This window comes from Delphinus delphis, chromosome 10 (genome assembly GCF_949987515.2).
Source record: "Delphinus delphis chromosome 10, mDelDel1.2, whole genome shotgun sequence".
Taxonomy (NCBI): domain Eukaryota; kingdom Metazoa; phylum Chordata; class Mammalia; order Artiodactyla; family Delphinidae; genus Delphinus; species Delphinus delphis.
The window spans coordinates 72,277,922-72,294,219 of NC_082692.2; the positions used below are offsets into that span (position 1 = coordinate 72,277,922).

General features: G+C 36.9%; 1 protein-coding gene across 1 annotated transcript; it reads right to left on the reverse strand.

The window, feature by feature from the left end:
- Positions 1-728: 728 nt before the first annotated feature.
- On the reverse strand, positions 729-14,657 carry ASB14 (ankyrin repeat and SOCS box containing 14). Its single transcript, XM_060022722.1, has 9 exons — positions 14,536-14,657; positions 11,639-11,683; positions 11,045-11,178; positions 10,789-10,947; positions 8,335-8,580; positions 4,909-5,080; positions 3,892-4,438; positions 2,103-2,256; positions 729-1,369 (listed from the first exon to the last, which is right to left on the reverse strand). The coding sequence occupies exons 1-9, from the start codon at positions 14,655-14,657 to the stop codon at positions 1,191-1,193; spliced, it is 1,758 nt and encodes a 585-aa protein (XP_059878705.1). The 3' UTR covers positions 729-1,190.
- Positions 14,658-16,298: the final 1,641 nt, after the last annotated feature.

The window sequence follows — 16,298 nt, forward strand, 5'->3', positions numbered from 1 at the left end:
GGTGCATGTATATCTTAAATATATTTGTGTATCGACATACATATAATCTAGCACCCATTTATAAACAGACACCACAATTTGATTTAAAAAAAATAAAAACTATTCATGCCAGCTAATTTTGCAAATTTTTTATGTGAAAACTGTATTATTAGTAATTTTAAGTCTGTGCTTACTGAAATAGTCTGTATAGCCATGAATTCCTACATTAGAAAGAAATCATATAACTTCAGTTTCCTTAAGAAGGACTATATTATGCTAAAAAAAAAAGTATGCTAAGACTAAACATATAAACATCAAGCTATAACTGACTGGGCCTGTGGTCATCATGCTGCCTCTCTGTTCTCTCTGTTGATGTGCCATATAATGGTACACAGGTATGGCTGAATGAATGTCTTCTTAGTTTCCTTCCTCGCTTCCACATACAGAAACCTGTACTTAAATGCAGCATAGAATATATAGAAATAAAATTTTAAACTAACACCTATAACTGCTTCTATCAGTGAGCCCCTCCTCTGTGTCTAGTAGTCGACTAGGTTCAGTACAGAAATCATAAGCCATCATCCATTTGAAAACACTTGTAGTGATCACATTAACCAATAAATGGCAACCCTTAGCCAGGGTTTTGTAGGAAGAAGGAACGCATGTATCCCATTAATGATGAAATCGCAATTGAAGGTTCTCTTTCAATTAACTGAATTACCTCAGTAATGGACTCTGCAAGTAAACAGACAATAAACTGGCCTTGGGACTTTTGTACAAGAACAGCTAATTTTAGGGTCATGTACTGGGGTCAATACTTTATTCACTGCAGTCACTAAGACATTTTATATATGTACTTCTCTATAAGAAGGATTACTGTTAAGAATTATGAATTATCAGAGGTAGCATTTATTATTTTGAGCATGTAGAAATGTGGACTTATACATTTAATGTAAGATGAATACAGTATTAGAACTGATGTATCTTAGTTAATTGAAATTTTTACTGTTTGGGTTTTATTTTTACAAAACTGCCTTTCAGAATGCCAGCCATCTGTTGAGAGGCTATGTTCAGAGTGACTTTTTAAAGAATGTAGACTGCATTGAGATTTTAGTTGCTAGGTAAAGTGAGAAATATGAATCAATGTAACAAGTCACATTTTAAGAAAGACATCTGTGGAATTATATACCTTTTCATCCAGAATAGTTTGATTACCAGGTTCCTGTGAAAATTCCTTGTTCATAAAGGTCATATTCTTTGTAAAGGACATATGCCTTTAGACGATTGGGTAACGGAAGAAATGACATGAAGATGGGGCAGCGCAAATGTAAACGTCCCATACACTTCCGGATCTTGAGGCGGCACAAATGTTTCAGGGAGCGAGGGTTTGCTAAAATGAAAAACAGGCACATTATCCAAAAGAAAGAATTGCTTCATTTTTAGTGATCTTTAGCAAATGTATTTTGTACTTAAGCCACCAAGATTTTCATTTGCTCTGACTAAATGGAAAAGTTAATTGGGAAATAGCTTTCCACTTCTCACTGCAAATCTCGTAGCTGTGGTTTCAGAGCCATGTCACGTTAGAGTCCAAAGACTGGCATCAGTTGTGGGTCTGGCCTGTGAGACCTAAAGCTCCTACACCTGTGGGTATTATCCCCCTGTCCTGCCCCTTGGGGTCAGGCTAAAAACTAAAGATCACTACCTGTGGGGAAATTATATGAAAGAAATTCTTCTTAATTTGACTTATGTGCTACTGTGAAAGAATTTGATTTGAAGGGTCATTTAATATCCTCTGTAGCCTTAGATCTTAGCATTTTCTCATCCCTGTTTTAGTGCCATTTCATAGTTTTTAATTCCTGTGTCTATGGTGTTCCATAGGATCAGAAGAAAAGTATTATCTACCTATATAATAAATAATTACCTAACAGATTTTATCTATTGGGAAATGGTAGTAAGTACAAATTAAGTGTAGTTGTAAATGGTAACATTTTTTAGATAGGAATAGTATTTTTCTTCGTTTCTTTAGGTCAAGCTTTTAACTGAAGAGAACAATGTTCTACAAAAGAAATAAGAGTTCAGTTAGTATTTTTTGGTAAGAATCGTCAAGAAAGAAAAATACTCACTCAAGATAAAATGGATTTCTGACCAGAGCCTCTGTTTTTGGAGCACAGCTTTCAACTTTGAACAGATCCTAACTTGATCAACATAATCAAGCATCACTCGAACAACCTTTCCAGAGAGATGTTGCAGCCATGACAAAGTTATTACTTCGCAGAACTGAGGAAGAAAATCAGAACTATGAAAGTAAATGGAAAACTAAGTATCTGTGGTTTAACACAGTAATCAAAAGAACACTAAACTCGGAGTCAAGAACCAAGGTTTGAAGTTCCTCATTTATAAACTAAGGTGTTGAACAAGAAAATATTTCTTAGCTCTAACATTTGGAAAAATATTTACTACCAAGTCTTCCAAACTTTATAAGATAACGAGGGTTTAAAACAGACTGTTACCTAATAGCTTTTATCCCCTTTGGTTGCCTGCATGGCTGTGTGGAATAAAGATTACCTTTCCAGCTTCACTTGCATCTAGATGTGGCCATCTGACTAAGTTCTAGCCAATGAGATGTCAATGGAAGTGTGAGCAACTTCCAGAATGCTGTTAAAGGAAGAGCAAGGTGTGTGCTGCTTCCTCCTGCCTGCCTTCCTGCTGGTTGGACTGTGGATGTGAGTTTCTCCTGTGAATCATGGAACTGTCCAATTAGAAGTCTATTTACTCTCGCCTTTATTTATAGGAGAGGGGAGTAAGCCATCTTATTAGAGCCTCTCTTATTTGGGGTTTTCTATCATTCATAACCTATTCCCACTCTGATACTTGAAACGTATGATAGTTTCTGCCTTTAAGTAATTTACATGTCCTTACACAAGATGCCCATGTAAGAAGGCAAATAATACTATATGAAAAGTCAGGAAATAATACAAGATGACATATTGCTTAAATACCAAGTTCTACATTAATCATAACCTAAAAGTAATATACAATATTAAAATATTTTCCTTTTCAGAATTGACTCAAAGTTCTTTCTCCATTTTATTTATATTTTCAGATTTTAATAATATGAATTCAGGTATCTATAGTGCATCTATTGTGTGCTAAGCACAGATCTGTAAGCTGAGGAAAGTGGTGAACAAGAGCTTACATTCATGTATTTGTGGGGGAGATACATAATCAGTAAAATATTAAGAATTTCAGAAACCGATAAGTACTATAAAAGAAATGAAAAGCATTAAAGAGAATGATTAGGGAACAGAACCACCTTAGGTAAGATGCATAAGGAAGGGCCTCTTTGAGGAGGTAACACTTGAAATGAGACCTGAAGGGTGGCAGCTATTTGAAAAATCAGGGGAAGAGCTCAAGTTGGGGAAAATAGAAGTGACCAATTAAGTAGGGGGAAAATAGGAGACTGTGGTGTGATGACAGCTAAGAGAAAAATGTCTCAAGAAGAGAGTGGTCAACTATATTTATTGTGATCCTTTTTTCATCAAAATGTGACCAAAGAAATCCATTAATCAAATGTTAGAGCCAAAAACCTAGGGGTACAAGTATCAGGAACCCAGAAACATTTTAGCTAGATAACTCACTTCTTCAAAGAAAAAACATAACTGGTATATAAGGCTGCATTTATTTTTCACAGCCTTGTTCAGATGTTGCTTCATTAACTAGAGTTAAATCACTTTTTCCTCTGTTTCTATACCTTTTACATCTTTCTACTATCATGTTTATTTTATCATATTTATCGTATTAAAATCTTTCCCTCCATGAGCTTCTGGAGGGGATGGAGTTTTATCTTTTGCTGTAGTTCAGGGACACGGATAATGACTACATAGGGTGACACAGCCGATACTGTGCACTTACCATAGTATCTTTGATAACTGTAGATGTCCAGCCTTCAACAAAAGTATAGAAAGGATGAACTTTGTCTCCATGAGGACAGTCAAAGCATCGCTCTGTGTCATACCCATAATTCAACAGCATCCTGAGCATGACTTCATCTTTCAGCGTGTATTGAAGTGCTGATGGGAAATGTAAAGGGTTGACTTTGCAGAAGTAATTAACGTTGGCCCCATGCCGTAGCAGCAGGCTTATCAGCTCATAGTTGCCCATCCTTAGGGCTACCTGGAGGCAGTTAACTGGGTCTTGATTAGGCAGAGCTCCAGCACTCAGAAGCAGCTTAACTGAAGAGAGGTCACCATTTGATACAGCAAAATACAAAGCTGACTTCCTGTGGTCATCATAGTGTTTGCGAATTCTCTGATCTAGCATGAAATTTACATCAAACCCAGACTGGATGAGAAGTTCCAGGCATTTGGGGTGTGCTCCTGCTGCTGCACAGTGAACTGGACTGATGCCACTCTGCTTAATGGCAGCAAAATCTGTGACTGGAACCAAAATCTTCAGAGCTCTGAGAAAGAATTTCAAAGTGCATTAAAAAATAGTTTTTGTTAAGATGCTGCATTGACCTGTATATGATTGCTTTATACTAGCACTGGATGGTATTAGCATCAGTTGGTTTTTAGACACCCCAACCAAAAAAAAGCATAGTCCTGCATCCAAAAACTCAGATACCACGTAAAGTTAAATGAAACTAAGGTGTAGATATAAAACTCAGAATTACCCCAGTCAGTGAAACCTGAGGCTCCCCATATTGCCAAACGACCTGAAAATAAAATAGTTTTATGTCTCTTCAGGGTCTACAGAGGATGTCTGAATTTACCACTTTTCTAGCTGGTCAAGAGTTTCTCACCTTTAAAAGGGGTGTTGGAGTTGTAGGATCAGAGATGAAGAATATAAAATTCCCAGAAGCTGCCCCCCCCTCCAAAACCCCATGGCTATTACTATTTCTGTTATTTGCAATAATGTAGTTGAACTTACAACAAGTGGCCTCTGTCAGCTGCCACATGAATGGGCAGGTGGCCTGAATTCTTAGGGATGTTGGCATCAGCTCCATACTCCAGCAAGAGAGTTACAGAGTCTGGATTTCCTCCACTAGCTGCTTCAAGTAAGATGGAAGAAGAATCAGAGGCCTGACCAAGAGCATTAGCTCCTAGGAGGAGAAAGAGTGATGTTATGCAGAGTCTTTTCCACTGTATTGCTTAAGTATTCTTAAAAGTGTACCACCACTACCAAAAAGCAATTATTGAGCAGCTACTTTAGCAAAACACTAAGAATCAAAGACATAAAGTATGTACCTCCTGTCTCAGACAGTTTACAAACTAGTTGGGGAGAGAAAATGGTGTAAGCAGTCTCTAAGTTATAAGTACGTTGGCTTTCAGAGTAATTTTATAAGTTATTTGTTTCTAACTTAAAAATCCCAGGAGAAGTAATTTTATAGAAGATGGTTTTATTTCCAGACCAGCATACAAAAGCTCGCTTACCTCATAACACACTATAAGATGGTCTAACAATCCTGTTGAACTATGTCACCATGACATCTAATGAAGATCTTACGGTGGAAAAGTGTATTTGTTCTTTTTAACTTGTTCCTAGGAGACTGTTCATACTAAGAGACACTAGCTGTTTTTAGTTGAAGATAGGGACTGCTGATAGTTAAAAGGGTATATTGTAGTACCCTGTAAGCTAAGTGCTGTGTGAGTGGTGTGGATAATAAGAGTACAGATACAGGCTGTCTTCTTGAAGATCTCAGGGCTGGAGTTGTGAGCAGGGCTGGGAGGTGAAGGAAGGAGGGAGGAATTTGGGGTCAGTTGTGGAAGGCCTCTCAGTAAAGGCTTTGAAGAAAGAGTAGCATTCGAATGGACAAAAGAATAGGAGGACACTCTGGGCACCTTCACAACTCATATAAAAAAGATATAGTGACTTTAGTGTGGACTCCATAATCTTCAGAATATAAGGACTCTAATATTTATTGACTGTCTTGCATGTGTAAGCAGTAAGCCAAAGCCCATTTAAGGTGTATGTTGGCTCATCACAGTCATTTGTTCTTCTCTGTTCTTTATTTTGGCAATATCATCCACATACAAATTCTATTTCAATATATTATTCCTAATTTATATGGTGTCATTGTGCTTTACATGGAATGGCACTCTATTGCTGTTTCAACTTGGAGGAAACTGAAAGATCTTTCTTCATGGAAAAGATTATGATGAATCAGATCTCAGTCTTAAAAGCTCATATAGTTTTAGATGCAAAACTCCAGACTTAAGTGGAGTTGTACCGTAGGAGGAGAGATGAAAGTGACTTCAGTCTTTGGAAAATTATGTCCCCTCCTTACAAGTGCAGAATGGGGTACCCAAATGATGCCATTCATTGAATAATCCATCTTGAAAATGAATTCCTAGAAGACAGATTATCATCTCTATGTTCTGGAAGGAATCCATAAAATGCTTCCTACAGAAGAATTCTCACTGTAGCATTTGATGAGGAATAATCCATTTTAGGTGAGTGTTCTCTTAGTGAAAGTTCTACATAGAACTATGAGAAATCTATTATATGCACCATGTTTTTTCTTTTACTGAAGAACTTATTCACATTTTTTGCTAATACACATAATATATATGTCCTGATTATCATCGCTCAATTAGATAACCCCTTCCTGCATATTTTTGTCTAATTGAAAAATTTGTAAATGGATTAAAATATTTTGAAAATTAAAAAAAAAAGAATATAGTGGCTCCCCCAGAACCCCATTCCTAGAATGCATTAAGAAATGTCTAATAAGCCCCCATGTAATGAGTACTCACTATGTGCTGGTTTCTTTATGTATGTAATAATTTCTAAACTTCACAACAACCCTAGGAAGTAGATGCTAATATCTTCATTTTAAAGATGAAGAAACTGAGTTTCATTGAGATTAAATTACTTCACCAGAGATGCACAACTAGTAAGCAAGGTAGTCGGGATTCATGTACAGGTGGGCCAGACCCAGGTGCTATTTCTATGATGCCATGTTGCCACTCTAGCAGTGCAGGGTAATAAAGTAATGTGATTTGGAATGAGACAGAAGTGGGTTCAAAGCTTGGCTCTTCTATTTAGTAGCTGTGTGCAAATGACTATAAGGGGCTTACCCTAAGGGAAATGCTCCCTCACTGACCTCACTGAGGTCAACCGATACTGGTTTCTTTGAAAGGTTAAGGATTTAAAATCTGTCGCCTCTCCTGTTTCTTTATATTTTAATCAATGATCTACACAAAAGGTTGCTCTTTTTGTGTAGATGAAGGATCCAGTGTTTACTTTGTTATTCCAGCTAATAATTTTAGACATCTCTGGTATCACTCATTTAAAACATCTTACTTAAAAGGTCTTACGGCCATTGATTGGGAACTAGCCTCCCCTATATGATAGGAAAGATTTAGGTAAGTCTAGAAAGCAGAAAGTTGTTCTTAAATGTAGGAGTCCCTGCAGTCTAGAAAATTGGACACCAGGACCGTCTATTGTTAGAGAAAGAAATAAGACTTCTGGATGCAAATGGGGAGGAGAATAAAGAAGATAATTCTAATATTGGGACTTTATTAAATCTTGGTAAAGATTTGCTTCTTCGAAAAAAAGCTTTAGATATTACACTGCTTCTTCTAACAGTGTCATCAATGAGGGTCTCCTCAAAGACAGTTCTCTGAGCTAGGATCTCTGCCAGTTAAACCAGGATATAAGATGGCCACAGCTATAGCACGGGTGGCAGGGGAGGGAGTGTTTGAAGGGAAGTTCTACAACTGGTACCATCCCTGACCCTCACTTTCCTCAAGGGTAAAATGAGGATAATGCCTACCTCACAGGGTTTGTAGAAGATTATTTGAGATAAAATAAGTAACTTAATACCTGGTGCTTAGAGAGTACTCAATACATATAAATTGCCTTCCCCTTCTCTCAGAGTTTTGTTTATTACTAGAGGGGAGAACTGGGACCCAAAGAGAAGAAATCAGGAAGAATTTCCTAACAACTTAATTCATCTGGTAACAGGTTGGACTGCCTCATAACTTAGCTTAGGCAGAGACAACGTGAAGGGGATGTTGTGGAGTGTTCCATTCTATGAATCTAGAAAAGAACACCACCACACAAAAAATTAAACAAAAAACAACCATCCTCTTAACATGGTCAGGGTACATTAAATAAAAGAGTAACCTGCATCCTAGTAATTTTAGGGAAACTGCTTCACAGCAAATAAGAAATATTCAATCCCTATTTTAGGCTCTTTCAATAGCTAATATTAACACACACTTCAATAAAATATTAAGTTAGGCTTAAATAAAATGTTAACTTCTATTACACTGAAGCTCTCCATAAAGAGGAGAACGCTTAGGTCATGTTATCCTTTAGTAGTGTGCTGACTGTATAGGAAAATCTTGCCTTTCTGCAGTAATAGTTCCATGGTTTTAGTGTGTCCGCTTTGGGCAGCAAGAGCAAGAGGAGTGAATCCGTAGGAGCTCTTTGGGTCAGGGTGGGCCCCAGAAACCAGCAGGAGCTTCACTATGTCCCGTCTGCCCAGCCTGGCTGCTTCGTGGAGAGCTGTCTTCTCATTGACACACCGCAGATTGACATCTGCTCCACGGCTGATCAGCAAGGCGGCCATATCGTAGGAGTCCTGTAGAACAGCTGGGAGATTAGAAGTGAGGGAGGCATCATGTTCAACCGGAAATTAAGGCCAGAGTATCAGATCAGCTAGTTTCCCTCAGGCTTCTTAAGGAGTTCTTCCTACCTATCCCCCATGTACCAGCATTTGGTGTTTAGGAAACGGATTGTAAAATGAGGCATATATCAAATAATATTAACAGTGTTTTACATCAATAGGCTATTTGCTTTTCTGTAAACCATGACCAATTATTCATTGTCTGTTGGCTGCTTATGTAGCTGAAAAACAAAGTTTTCATTTATCATCTTTATGTTCTCAAGAAAATGGGAACTTAAGTACCTAGTACAGTCCTAGAAACGATTGTAGCTGCTTTACATGAGGAAAAACAAAAACAGCAATAATTAGGAAATTATTGTTAACCTCACATTTTGTTAACCAATATTCTCTAATTGGCATTTCTGCTGTTAATTTGCATTGGATGATAATCTTTAGTCCTTCAAGATTCTAGAGCACCTTAATTTATCCATCTCCCTATCCATTTGCTAATTGTTGGCACCAGCTGTGTTTGGGGAATCTTGCTAGGCGTTAGACACTGAATCAGCATGAATTCTGCTCACAACCATTTATAATGTGCCATATCAAGGGCTATAACTGCACTAAGACTAGGAATATAGAGCGCCAAGAGTGTTGGGTCTTTTGTAATTCATTGAGCTGGCACTTTGTGTGCTCTTTCATTTTGGAAAGATGAAACATGTCCTTTGTTTTAGGAAATAATTTTCTAGACTTGTCTCATTGACGGTATATTGCCTCTATGTTGTCTGTTCTCTTTCTACCATTCCTGTTACTCACAGGCTGCTCCTCTTCAGTTATCATCCTAGTTCTCTTAGTTATTCTTACTGATTTTTCATTTCTTATCTTCTTTTTCTGGAAGCTTTCCTAACTTTATCTCCTCGCGTTTGAGTTTTTTTAAATTTCTGCCGTCATATTTTTCATTTTCAAGAGTGTTTTCTGTTTCGTTCTTCATTTTTTTTAGTAGTGTCCTGCTAGTTCATTAATTTTCATTGATTTCTCTGAGGAAATTAATGATAATTTCCCCCTACCTTTTATTTTCCCCTAAATAATCTGTTTCCTCCAAGTTGTTTATCTTTGTTGAAGACTTTCCTCAGATAGTCCTTGGATGTCTGCTCATGATTAAGAGCTGGGGACTAAAAATCTGCCTAGAAATTCTAAACATTGACTGTGGTCTTAACTGTAGGTTAATATGCCTGGGCTACTTGTTGGGGAACCTCCAGTTTTAGTATTTTTAGTTCTTTCTCTTTGAGCTGATCAGATTCTCCAAAGAAGCCTCCTCTTGGAGGGTGAAGTTCTAGCTGCTGGCTTTCTAGAATTTGGTGAAGAACTGGGAGATCTCAGCCTATGTGCTTAATTCCTCCAGTGTTTTCAATCCAGTGCTCTTGCCCTTGCCAAATAACCCCCAGTCCAGAGAGCCTTTGCTCGCACTATTCAGAGAAAAAACTTCCGAAATTCTGCTGGGTGGGGGAAGAGTCTGACCCAGCAGGGTGGATTGAGAGAAGTGATCTAGATACCTGACTACTTGTTTCTTAATAGTTTTCAACCAATTTTTCTATTTTAGCTGCCCATCCTTCATCCCTGCTCCATGAGGTAACTATAGCCAACAATTTCCAGGCCTTTTGATATAACTGTGCTGGTTTTTGGCTTTCCCCACTTCAAGTTAAGATTTGGCTTTCTTGACACTTACTAGTCATCCATCTGCTCTTCTGATTTTTAAAAATCATGTTATTGTTGTCTCCTCTTCCATTCTTCCCATTCTTTGTATCTTAACCCTTTAAAACACTTGACGAACTGTAATCCTCCTGAAGACTCAGGAGGCAGCAGAATTACTCATTCATATTTAATCTGCCATCTTTACCCAACCATTGGCTGCTTCTTCCTACTCTGCTCCTTTCCTATATTTCTTATACAAGAATTAACTTGTTCAACTGAGGTACCATGTAAAAATGATCAGCTCATAATTGGGCAGAGACTTTCCCTCAGGCCACCTCACAGGCCAGCCTATATAAAGCTTCTTGAGGGTCAGGTACCCATGTGTGGTTATTTGGCACCAGAGTGACACTGCTGCAACTATGCACAAGAAACTGCCTTTGAAACCTGTGGGCCTGGAGGACACTCAGAGCCACAGACTGTTCTCCAGAGCTAACGTGTTAATTTACCTGTAAGAAGAGGAGAATTGCCTTCGACGTTCTTGGCATTTGGATTGCAGCCATTGAGAAGAAGAAAACAGACATTTTCTAAGAGGCAATGGCTGACAGCCAAAAAAAGTGGTGTTTCACCATTGTTGGTGGTTTGCTCCCACACACTGGGTTTTGAAGCTGAAATAAATCCATTAGACCACACAGATTAAGATACAGAAATAAATTTTAAATTTATTTCTCAGAAGCATCAATAAGAGTTATAAAGGGAGTTTACCTTTCAGGGTTATTTCCAAAATGTTCTTATTTAATTGCACTGCAGCCTTATGGAGAGGAAGCCAGCCTATCTCATCTGCTTCATCAAAAGCAGAATGGTACTTGGTCAACCCTGACAATACATCTTCCTTACCTATTAACAAGTCAAATGAGAACATATTCACATTTGGCACATATACAAGGCAGCCCATACTGCTTCTGAATTCCATCATCAAGGTTAGTGCATGAGACAACAGTATTCTAGCACTACCTTTAATGAAAGACAAATTTAAATGGCATAGGACAAACAAGCAGTAAGGCCTTTCATCTAGCATTCCATACCACCTGGACCTGTGAATACCCGTCATCTTGTTACATACAGAAAACAGCTCTGTCCACCGAGGAGCCCAGGAGCTGTTTGCTAAATTTTGCTGAAGTAGTTTCTCCCAGGAAAGGCCCCATCAGACTCTTGACAATTAGCTGTTGACCCCATAGTGTTCGGCACTTGGGAGATCCTGCTTCTAGGCTTCCTGAACTTAGAGGGGAAATGCTACCAGTTGTCACCATTACATCTTACCACAAGTTGAAGGGGATAGAATAGGAAGAGTACTTAACTGTCTCTATTGTTTCAACTATCCTCTTACAGTCTGCAATCAAAAAGCTGCAGAGAAAAAACATATGAATGTAATTCCAAAACTGAGGAAAAAACTAAGGCATTTGATAAAACAAAAGGAAGGGGTAAAGGCAATAGTAGTTAACCAGGAATGAACTCATATGAGGCAATGACTGAGGCATAATAGAAATACTTCAAAACGCAAGAGGGAGGAGATACGGGGATATATGTATATGTATAGCTGATTCACTTTGTTATAAAGCAGAAACTAACACGCCATTGTAAAGCAATTATATTCCAATAAAGATGTTTCAAAAAATAAATAAATAAAAGATATATGTATATATATTCAGAAAAAAAAAAAGGAAAAAGAAAACGTAGTATGGCCCTTAATGTGTTCCAGGGAAACTCCCCTCCCATGTGTCTTCCCTCATCAGCTTCTTTAGGGCAAGAACTTTGAGAGCCTGGATTACAGTTAGCCTTCAATCAGTGTCTGCTGAACTGAATCAAACATGCCTAGGACTGAAATGTCACATTGTCACATGGTAAAATTTAAATGGCCACTCTATAATGTCAATGATCCTAGCAAAAATTATTATTGTAAAAAATAGTAAATAATCATGGTGTAAGTTTTAAAAAATATTCATGATCAGAATCTGTATTCAAAAAACACAATCAGCAGTTTTTTAAAGTAATATTTTTATTAAAATATTTAAAGTTTTAAAGCTCAACTTATAAATCTTATATTATTTTAAACTCTAGTAAATAAGGATTGTCACCTTCCCTTTTTCTTTGATTATTCAATGAACCCAGCTTGAAAGAAATAAATTCCCTTAGACAATCTGTCCTACTTAAAATTTAGTCAATCTCCCTATCTTAAAGTCAACTGATTAGCAACCTTAATTCGATCTGCAGCCTTAATTCTCCATTGCCATGTAAGGTTACATATCCACAGGTTCTGGGGATTAGGACTTGGGACATCTTTTGGTGAGGGGGGGGCTTTATTGCTCCTGTCTCAAGTATATTCTATTTTCCTAATTCCTTCAAGTGCCTGATCAAATCAGCAAGCCTTGCTAAGTATCATACAATTCTTGCAAGTCTAATGACTGAAATTTATAACTGTAGTCAATTTTAATTTCTTTGAAACATTTCAGTACTCTTAATCAAAATCTCTTATGCCTTTCAACCTAAAATCATGACTTCAAAGTTAATCACAAGGTTTAATCACAAGGTTAATACAACAGGTAACCCAATGAAATCCAATTTATTTACAAAACTTTTAACTATTTAAAGATTATTCCTAAATTTAACATAAAAGTGTAGGAATAGTGTAGTAAAGAATGCAGACTCTGAAGCCAGGCTGCCTGGCTCATTACTTACTAGCTCTGTGACCTTGGGTAAGTCATTTAATTTCGCTATGCTATGCCTCAGTCGCCTCATCTCTAAATGGGAAAAATAATAGTACCTACCACATAGAGAGGTAATGAGAATTAGAATTTAAATGAGTTAATACATATTTATGAAATGCTCAGAATAGTGTGGCACACAGTGTTCACTCCATGAGTATGTTACTTAAAAAAAAAATACTGTAGGTTTGACATACTCCAACATCTCTGTATTTAATTACAAAATCTCTTGGGGTTAAAACACATTTATCCCATTTTACCTCCATCAGGCAAATAGAGGTCACCACCCCAAGCAAATGGGTTTAATACCCCTGAAAAATAATTGTAACTACTCAGGGGCTTGAAGTTCTGATCACCCAGAGAGCATTTGACTAGCTGTGCTTGGCCGCAGACAGCCCATATCCAGGGCAATTATCTTACTCCACTGAGGGATCCATGGGGTCCTTTTCTAGTGTTGTCATACCAGAACTCTGAGTTCACACCCTTCAGAAGGGGTTAGTCTCTTCTGGGTTTAAGTTTACATAATAACTCCTTTTGATTTGAGTAGATTAAAGACTTTACCCTACTAAGGTTTCTGTGTCTTGGTTGGATTTATGCATTTCCTTAGCTCCCCAAAGAAAAGATGCATTAGTGTTCTCTAGTCTTACATATCCTCATGTATTTCTTCTTTCTGATTTCTCATCTGCCTCTCCTCACCCATATTTGCTAGTAACCTCCTCCAACTATTTTCTTTCTTTTTTTAAATTAATTTTTATTGGAGTATGGTTGCTTTACAATGTTGTGTTAGCCTCCACTGCACTACAAAATGAATCAGCCATATACATACAGATATCCCCTCCCTTTTGGACTTCCTTCCCATTTAGGTTACCACAGTGCATTAGGTAGAGTTCCCTGTGCTATAAAGTATGTTCCTATCAGTTGTCTATTTTATACATAGTATCAATAATATCAATGTGTCAATCCCAGTCTTCCAATTCCTCCCTCCCCACCCCCTTCCCCTTTGGTATCCATACATTTGTTCTCTATGTCTATGTCTGTATTTCTGCTTTGCACATAAGGTCACTGATACCATTTTTCTAGATTCCACATACATGTGTTAATAGAAGATACTTGTTTTTTTTTCTCTTTCTGACTTACTTCACTCTGTGTGACAGTCTCTAGGTCCATCCATGTCTCTACAAATGACCAATTTCATTCCTTTTTATGGCTGAGTAATATTCCATTGTATATATGTGCCACATCTTCTTTATCCACTCCTCTGTTGATGGACATTTAGGTTGCTTCCATGTCCTGGCTATTATTTTCTTTACTGCCTGATTAAATTCTGAATTATTTCCAAATTTCTCCTGTCTGGTCACACATCAAGTCTCATAGATATTCAGCTCCTTGGATTCTGACCCTCTCTTCTGTTTTTGTCACAACACTAGCATCAGTGCTTATGACAAGGCTCAACTGTTGAATACTTATACTATGTTGCCAGTGAGATACCATTACCTCTCATCTTCAGGTGACTGCTGTGTAGTTTCCGGCTTGTGAATATCCTGTAAACTCTGTTGAATGATGAGCTGGGTGTCAAACTCATTGTCTATGTCTTCATCACTGGTGTAATTATCCATGTGAAATGCAGACAGATTTACTTTAAAGTCAAAATGAATTAAAAATATTTTTCCAGTTGTGAAAGATTATCAACTGATTAAAATTATAAATGAAATTCAGAAAACTAAAAAATTAATAGGATTGATAAATGAAAAAGTACAAAATTTAGAACACAAAATATTCATTAAAAATTTTTTGAAAACCCCAAACAGGTTTCTGAACTGACACAGATTCAACATAAATTAAAAGTTTTCCATGAGCAGCCATCTACTTAAAGCTTATTCAGGAAACACAACCTTTCATATAAAACTTAGGTCAGTGCCATTGTAACTATGAAAATGTTCATATCAATCTATTTTAAACTTGGCTTATGAGTTTTTCTCATTAATTGTAGCTCTCACTCCAAAGAATATCTTTCCTACACGCAGGGAGTATAATGCTGAAAATAATATTTTTAGTTAGTAAATACTAAAAATAAACATGTTATAGGAATAAATATATTCTCATAACATGTAACAGGAATAGTGGGGAAAAAAACCCCGGTATATTTTACTAGGCAACATCTCAAAGGTATTAAAAGAACATTTCAGTTTTAGCATAGAATAGGTTTGATCACATACCAAAGACTTTTTACCTTTTATTATATCCTTTAGGACAGCACTGAAGTTTTCACTGTTAAGGATTAGCACATCAGAATTTTCATTTATATTTAGGATCTCCACTCCCATGTAGTGACCATTCCATTAATAGCTTTACTATAAATACTTGATCATAAGACAGTCTGGCACATTCTCCCTGTTTTTTATATGTGGTTTAGCTCTGTTTGAAAACATGACCTCTTTTTTTCACTGCTGTATTCATTAAATTTAAAAGATTAAACATTCTATTCCTGGAATAAAATGCTTTTGCAGGGGGTTGGCCATGTGAAGTGAATTCGTTCTCTTAGGGCTCATGCACATAGACACTACAAACCAGAATCAATTTTCTACTTAAGAGAGGCCAAGCATTTTGCACTGACTGAATTATCAAAAGTGACTGTCCCAATGGTCCTGATTCACTGGGATGCTGCACCTACATTTTCTTTGGATTACACAGCTGTGGCCTAAAATGTCCAGGGAATCCTAAGGAAGGAATAAAAGATAATAAAATAAGATAATAAAAACATGGTAGTAAAATTTTGACTATAATTTTGTTTTGTTGAAATGTTTAAAAATTGTTAATATACACTAATACGTTAAGTGCATACTAAATAATAAGAAAAATAACTACTAAAAATAACAAAGCGCCCACCTGGTATTTCCAATTAAATATGAAGCAGATGCCAAGAAGCATGATACCACCTCAAGTGTGTAGGATTTCCCTCCAGTCATCTCACTGCCTTTGCATGTCAATTCACCGCTTTGCGTTTCCTTTCCTTGTCACAGGGGTACTGTGAGAAATGGAACTAATGTTTTAAAAGTATGAAGAAAGGGGTTTCATTCTGAAATTGTTTCAACATTTTCCTTATTTACAATTTATTTATTTTTGTATTTGAAATGTTTGTGTATAATCACTTCACATAGGTGAGTGGAAATTATTACTGAAGCTGATGAAATGACTTAACACTTGTGAAACAGATAATTTCTGATATTAGTTAAATTTTATCCAGTCTTCCTAAATCT

Bases quoted from the DNA above. Each gene is read 5' to 3' on its own strand.
- ASB14 (XM_060022722.1), bottom strand. From the start codon at position 14,657: ATGGATAATTACACCAGTGATGAAGACATAGACAATGAGTTTGACACC. The intron at 4,439-4,908 runs GTAAGTTCAACT...ATTCTTTCTCAG, and splicing joins GCTGACAGAGGCCACTTGTT to AGCTCTGAAGATTTTGGTTC. The intron at 1,370-2,102 runs GTGAGTATTTTT...TTTTCATTTTAG, and splicing joins AGAAATCCATTTTATCTTGA to CAAACCCTCGCTCCCTGAAA.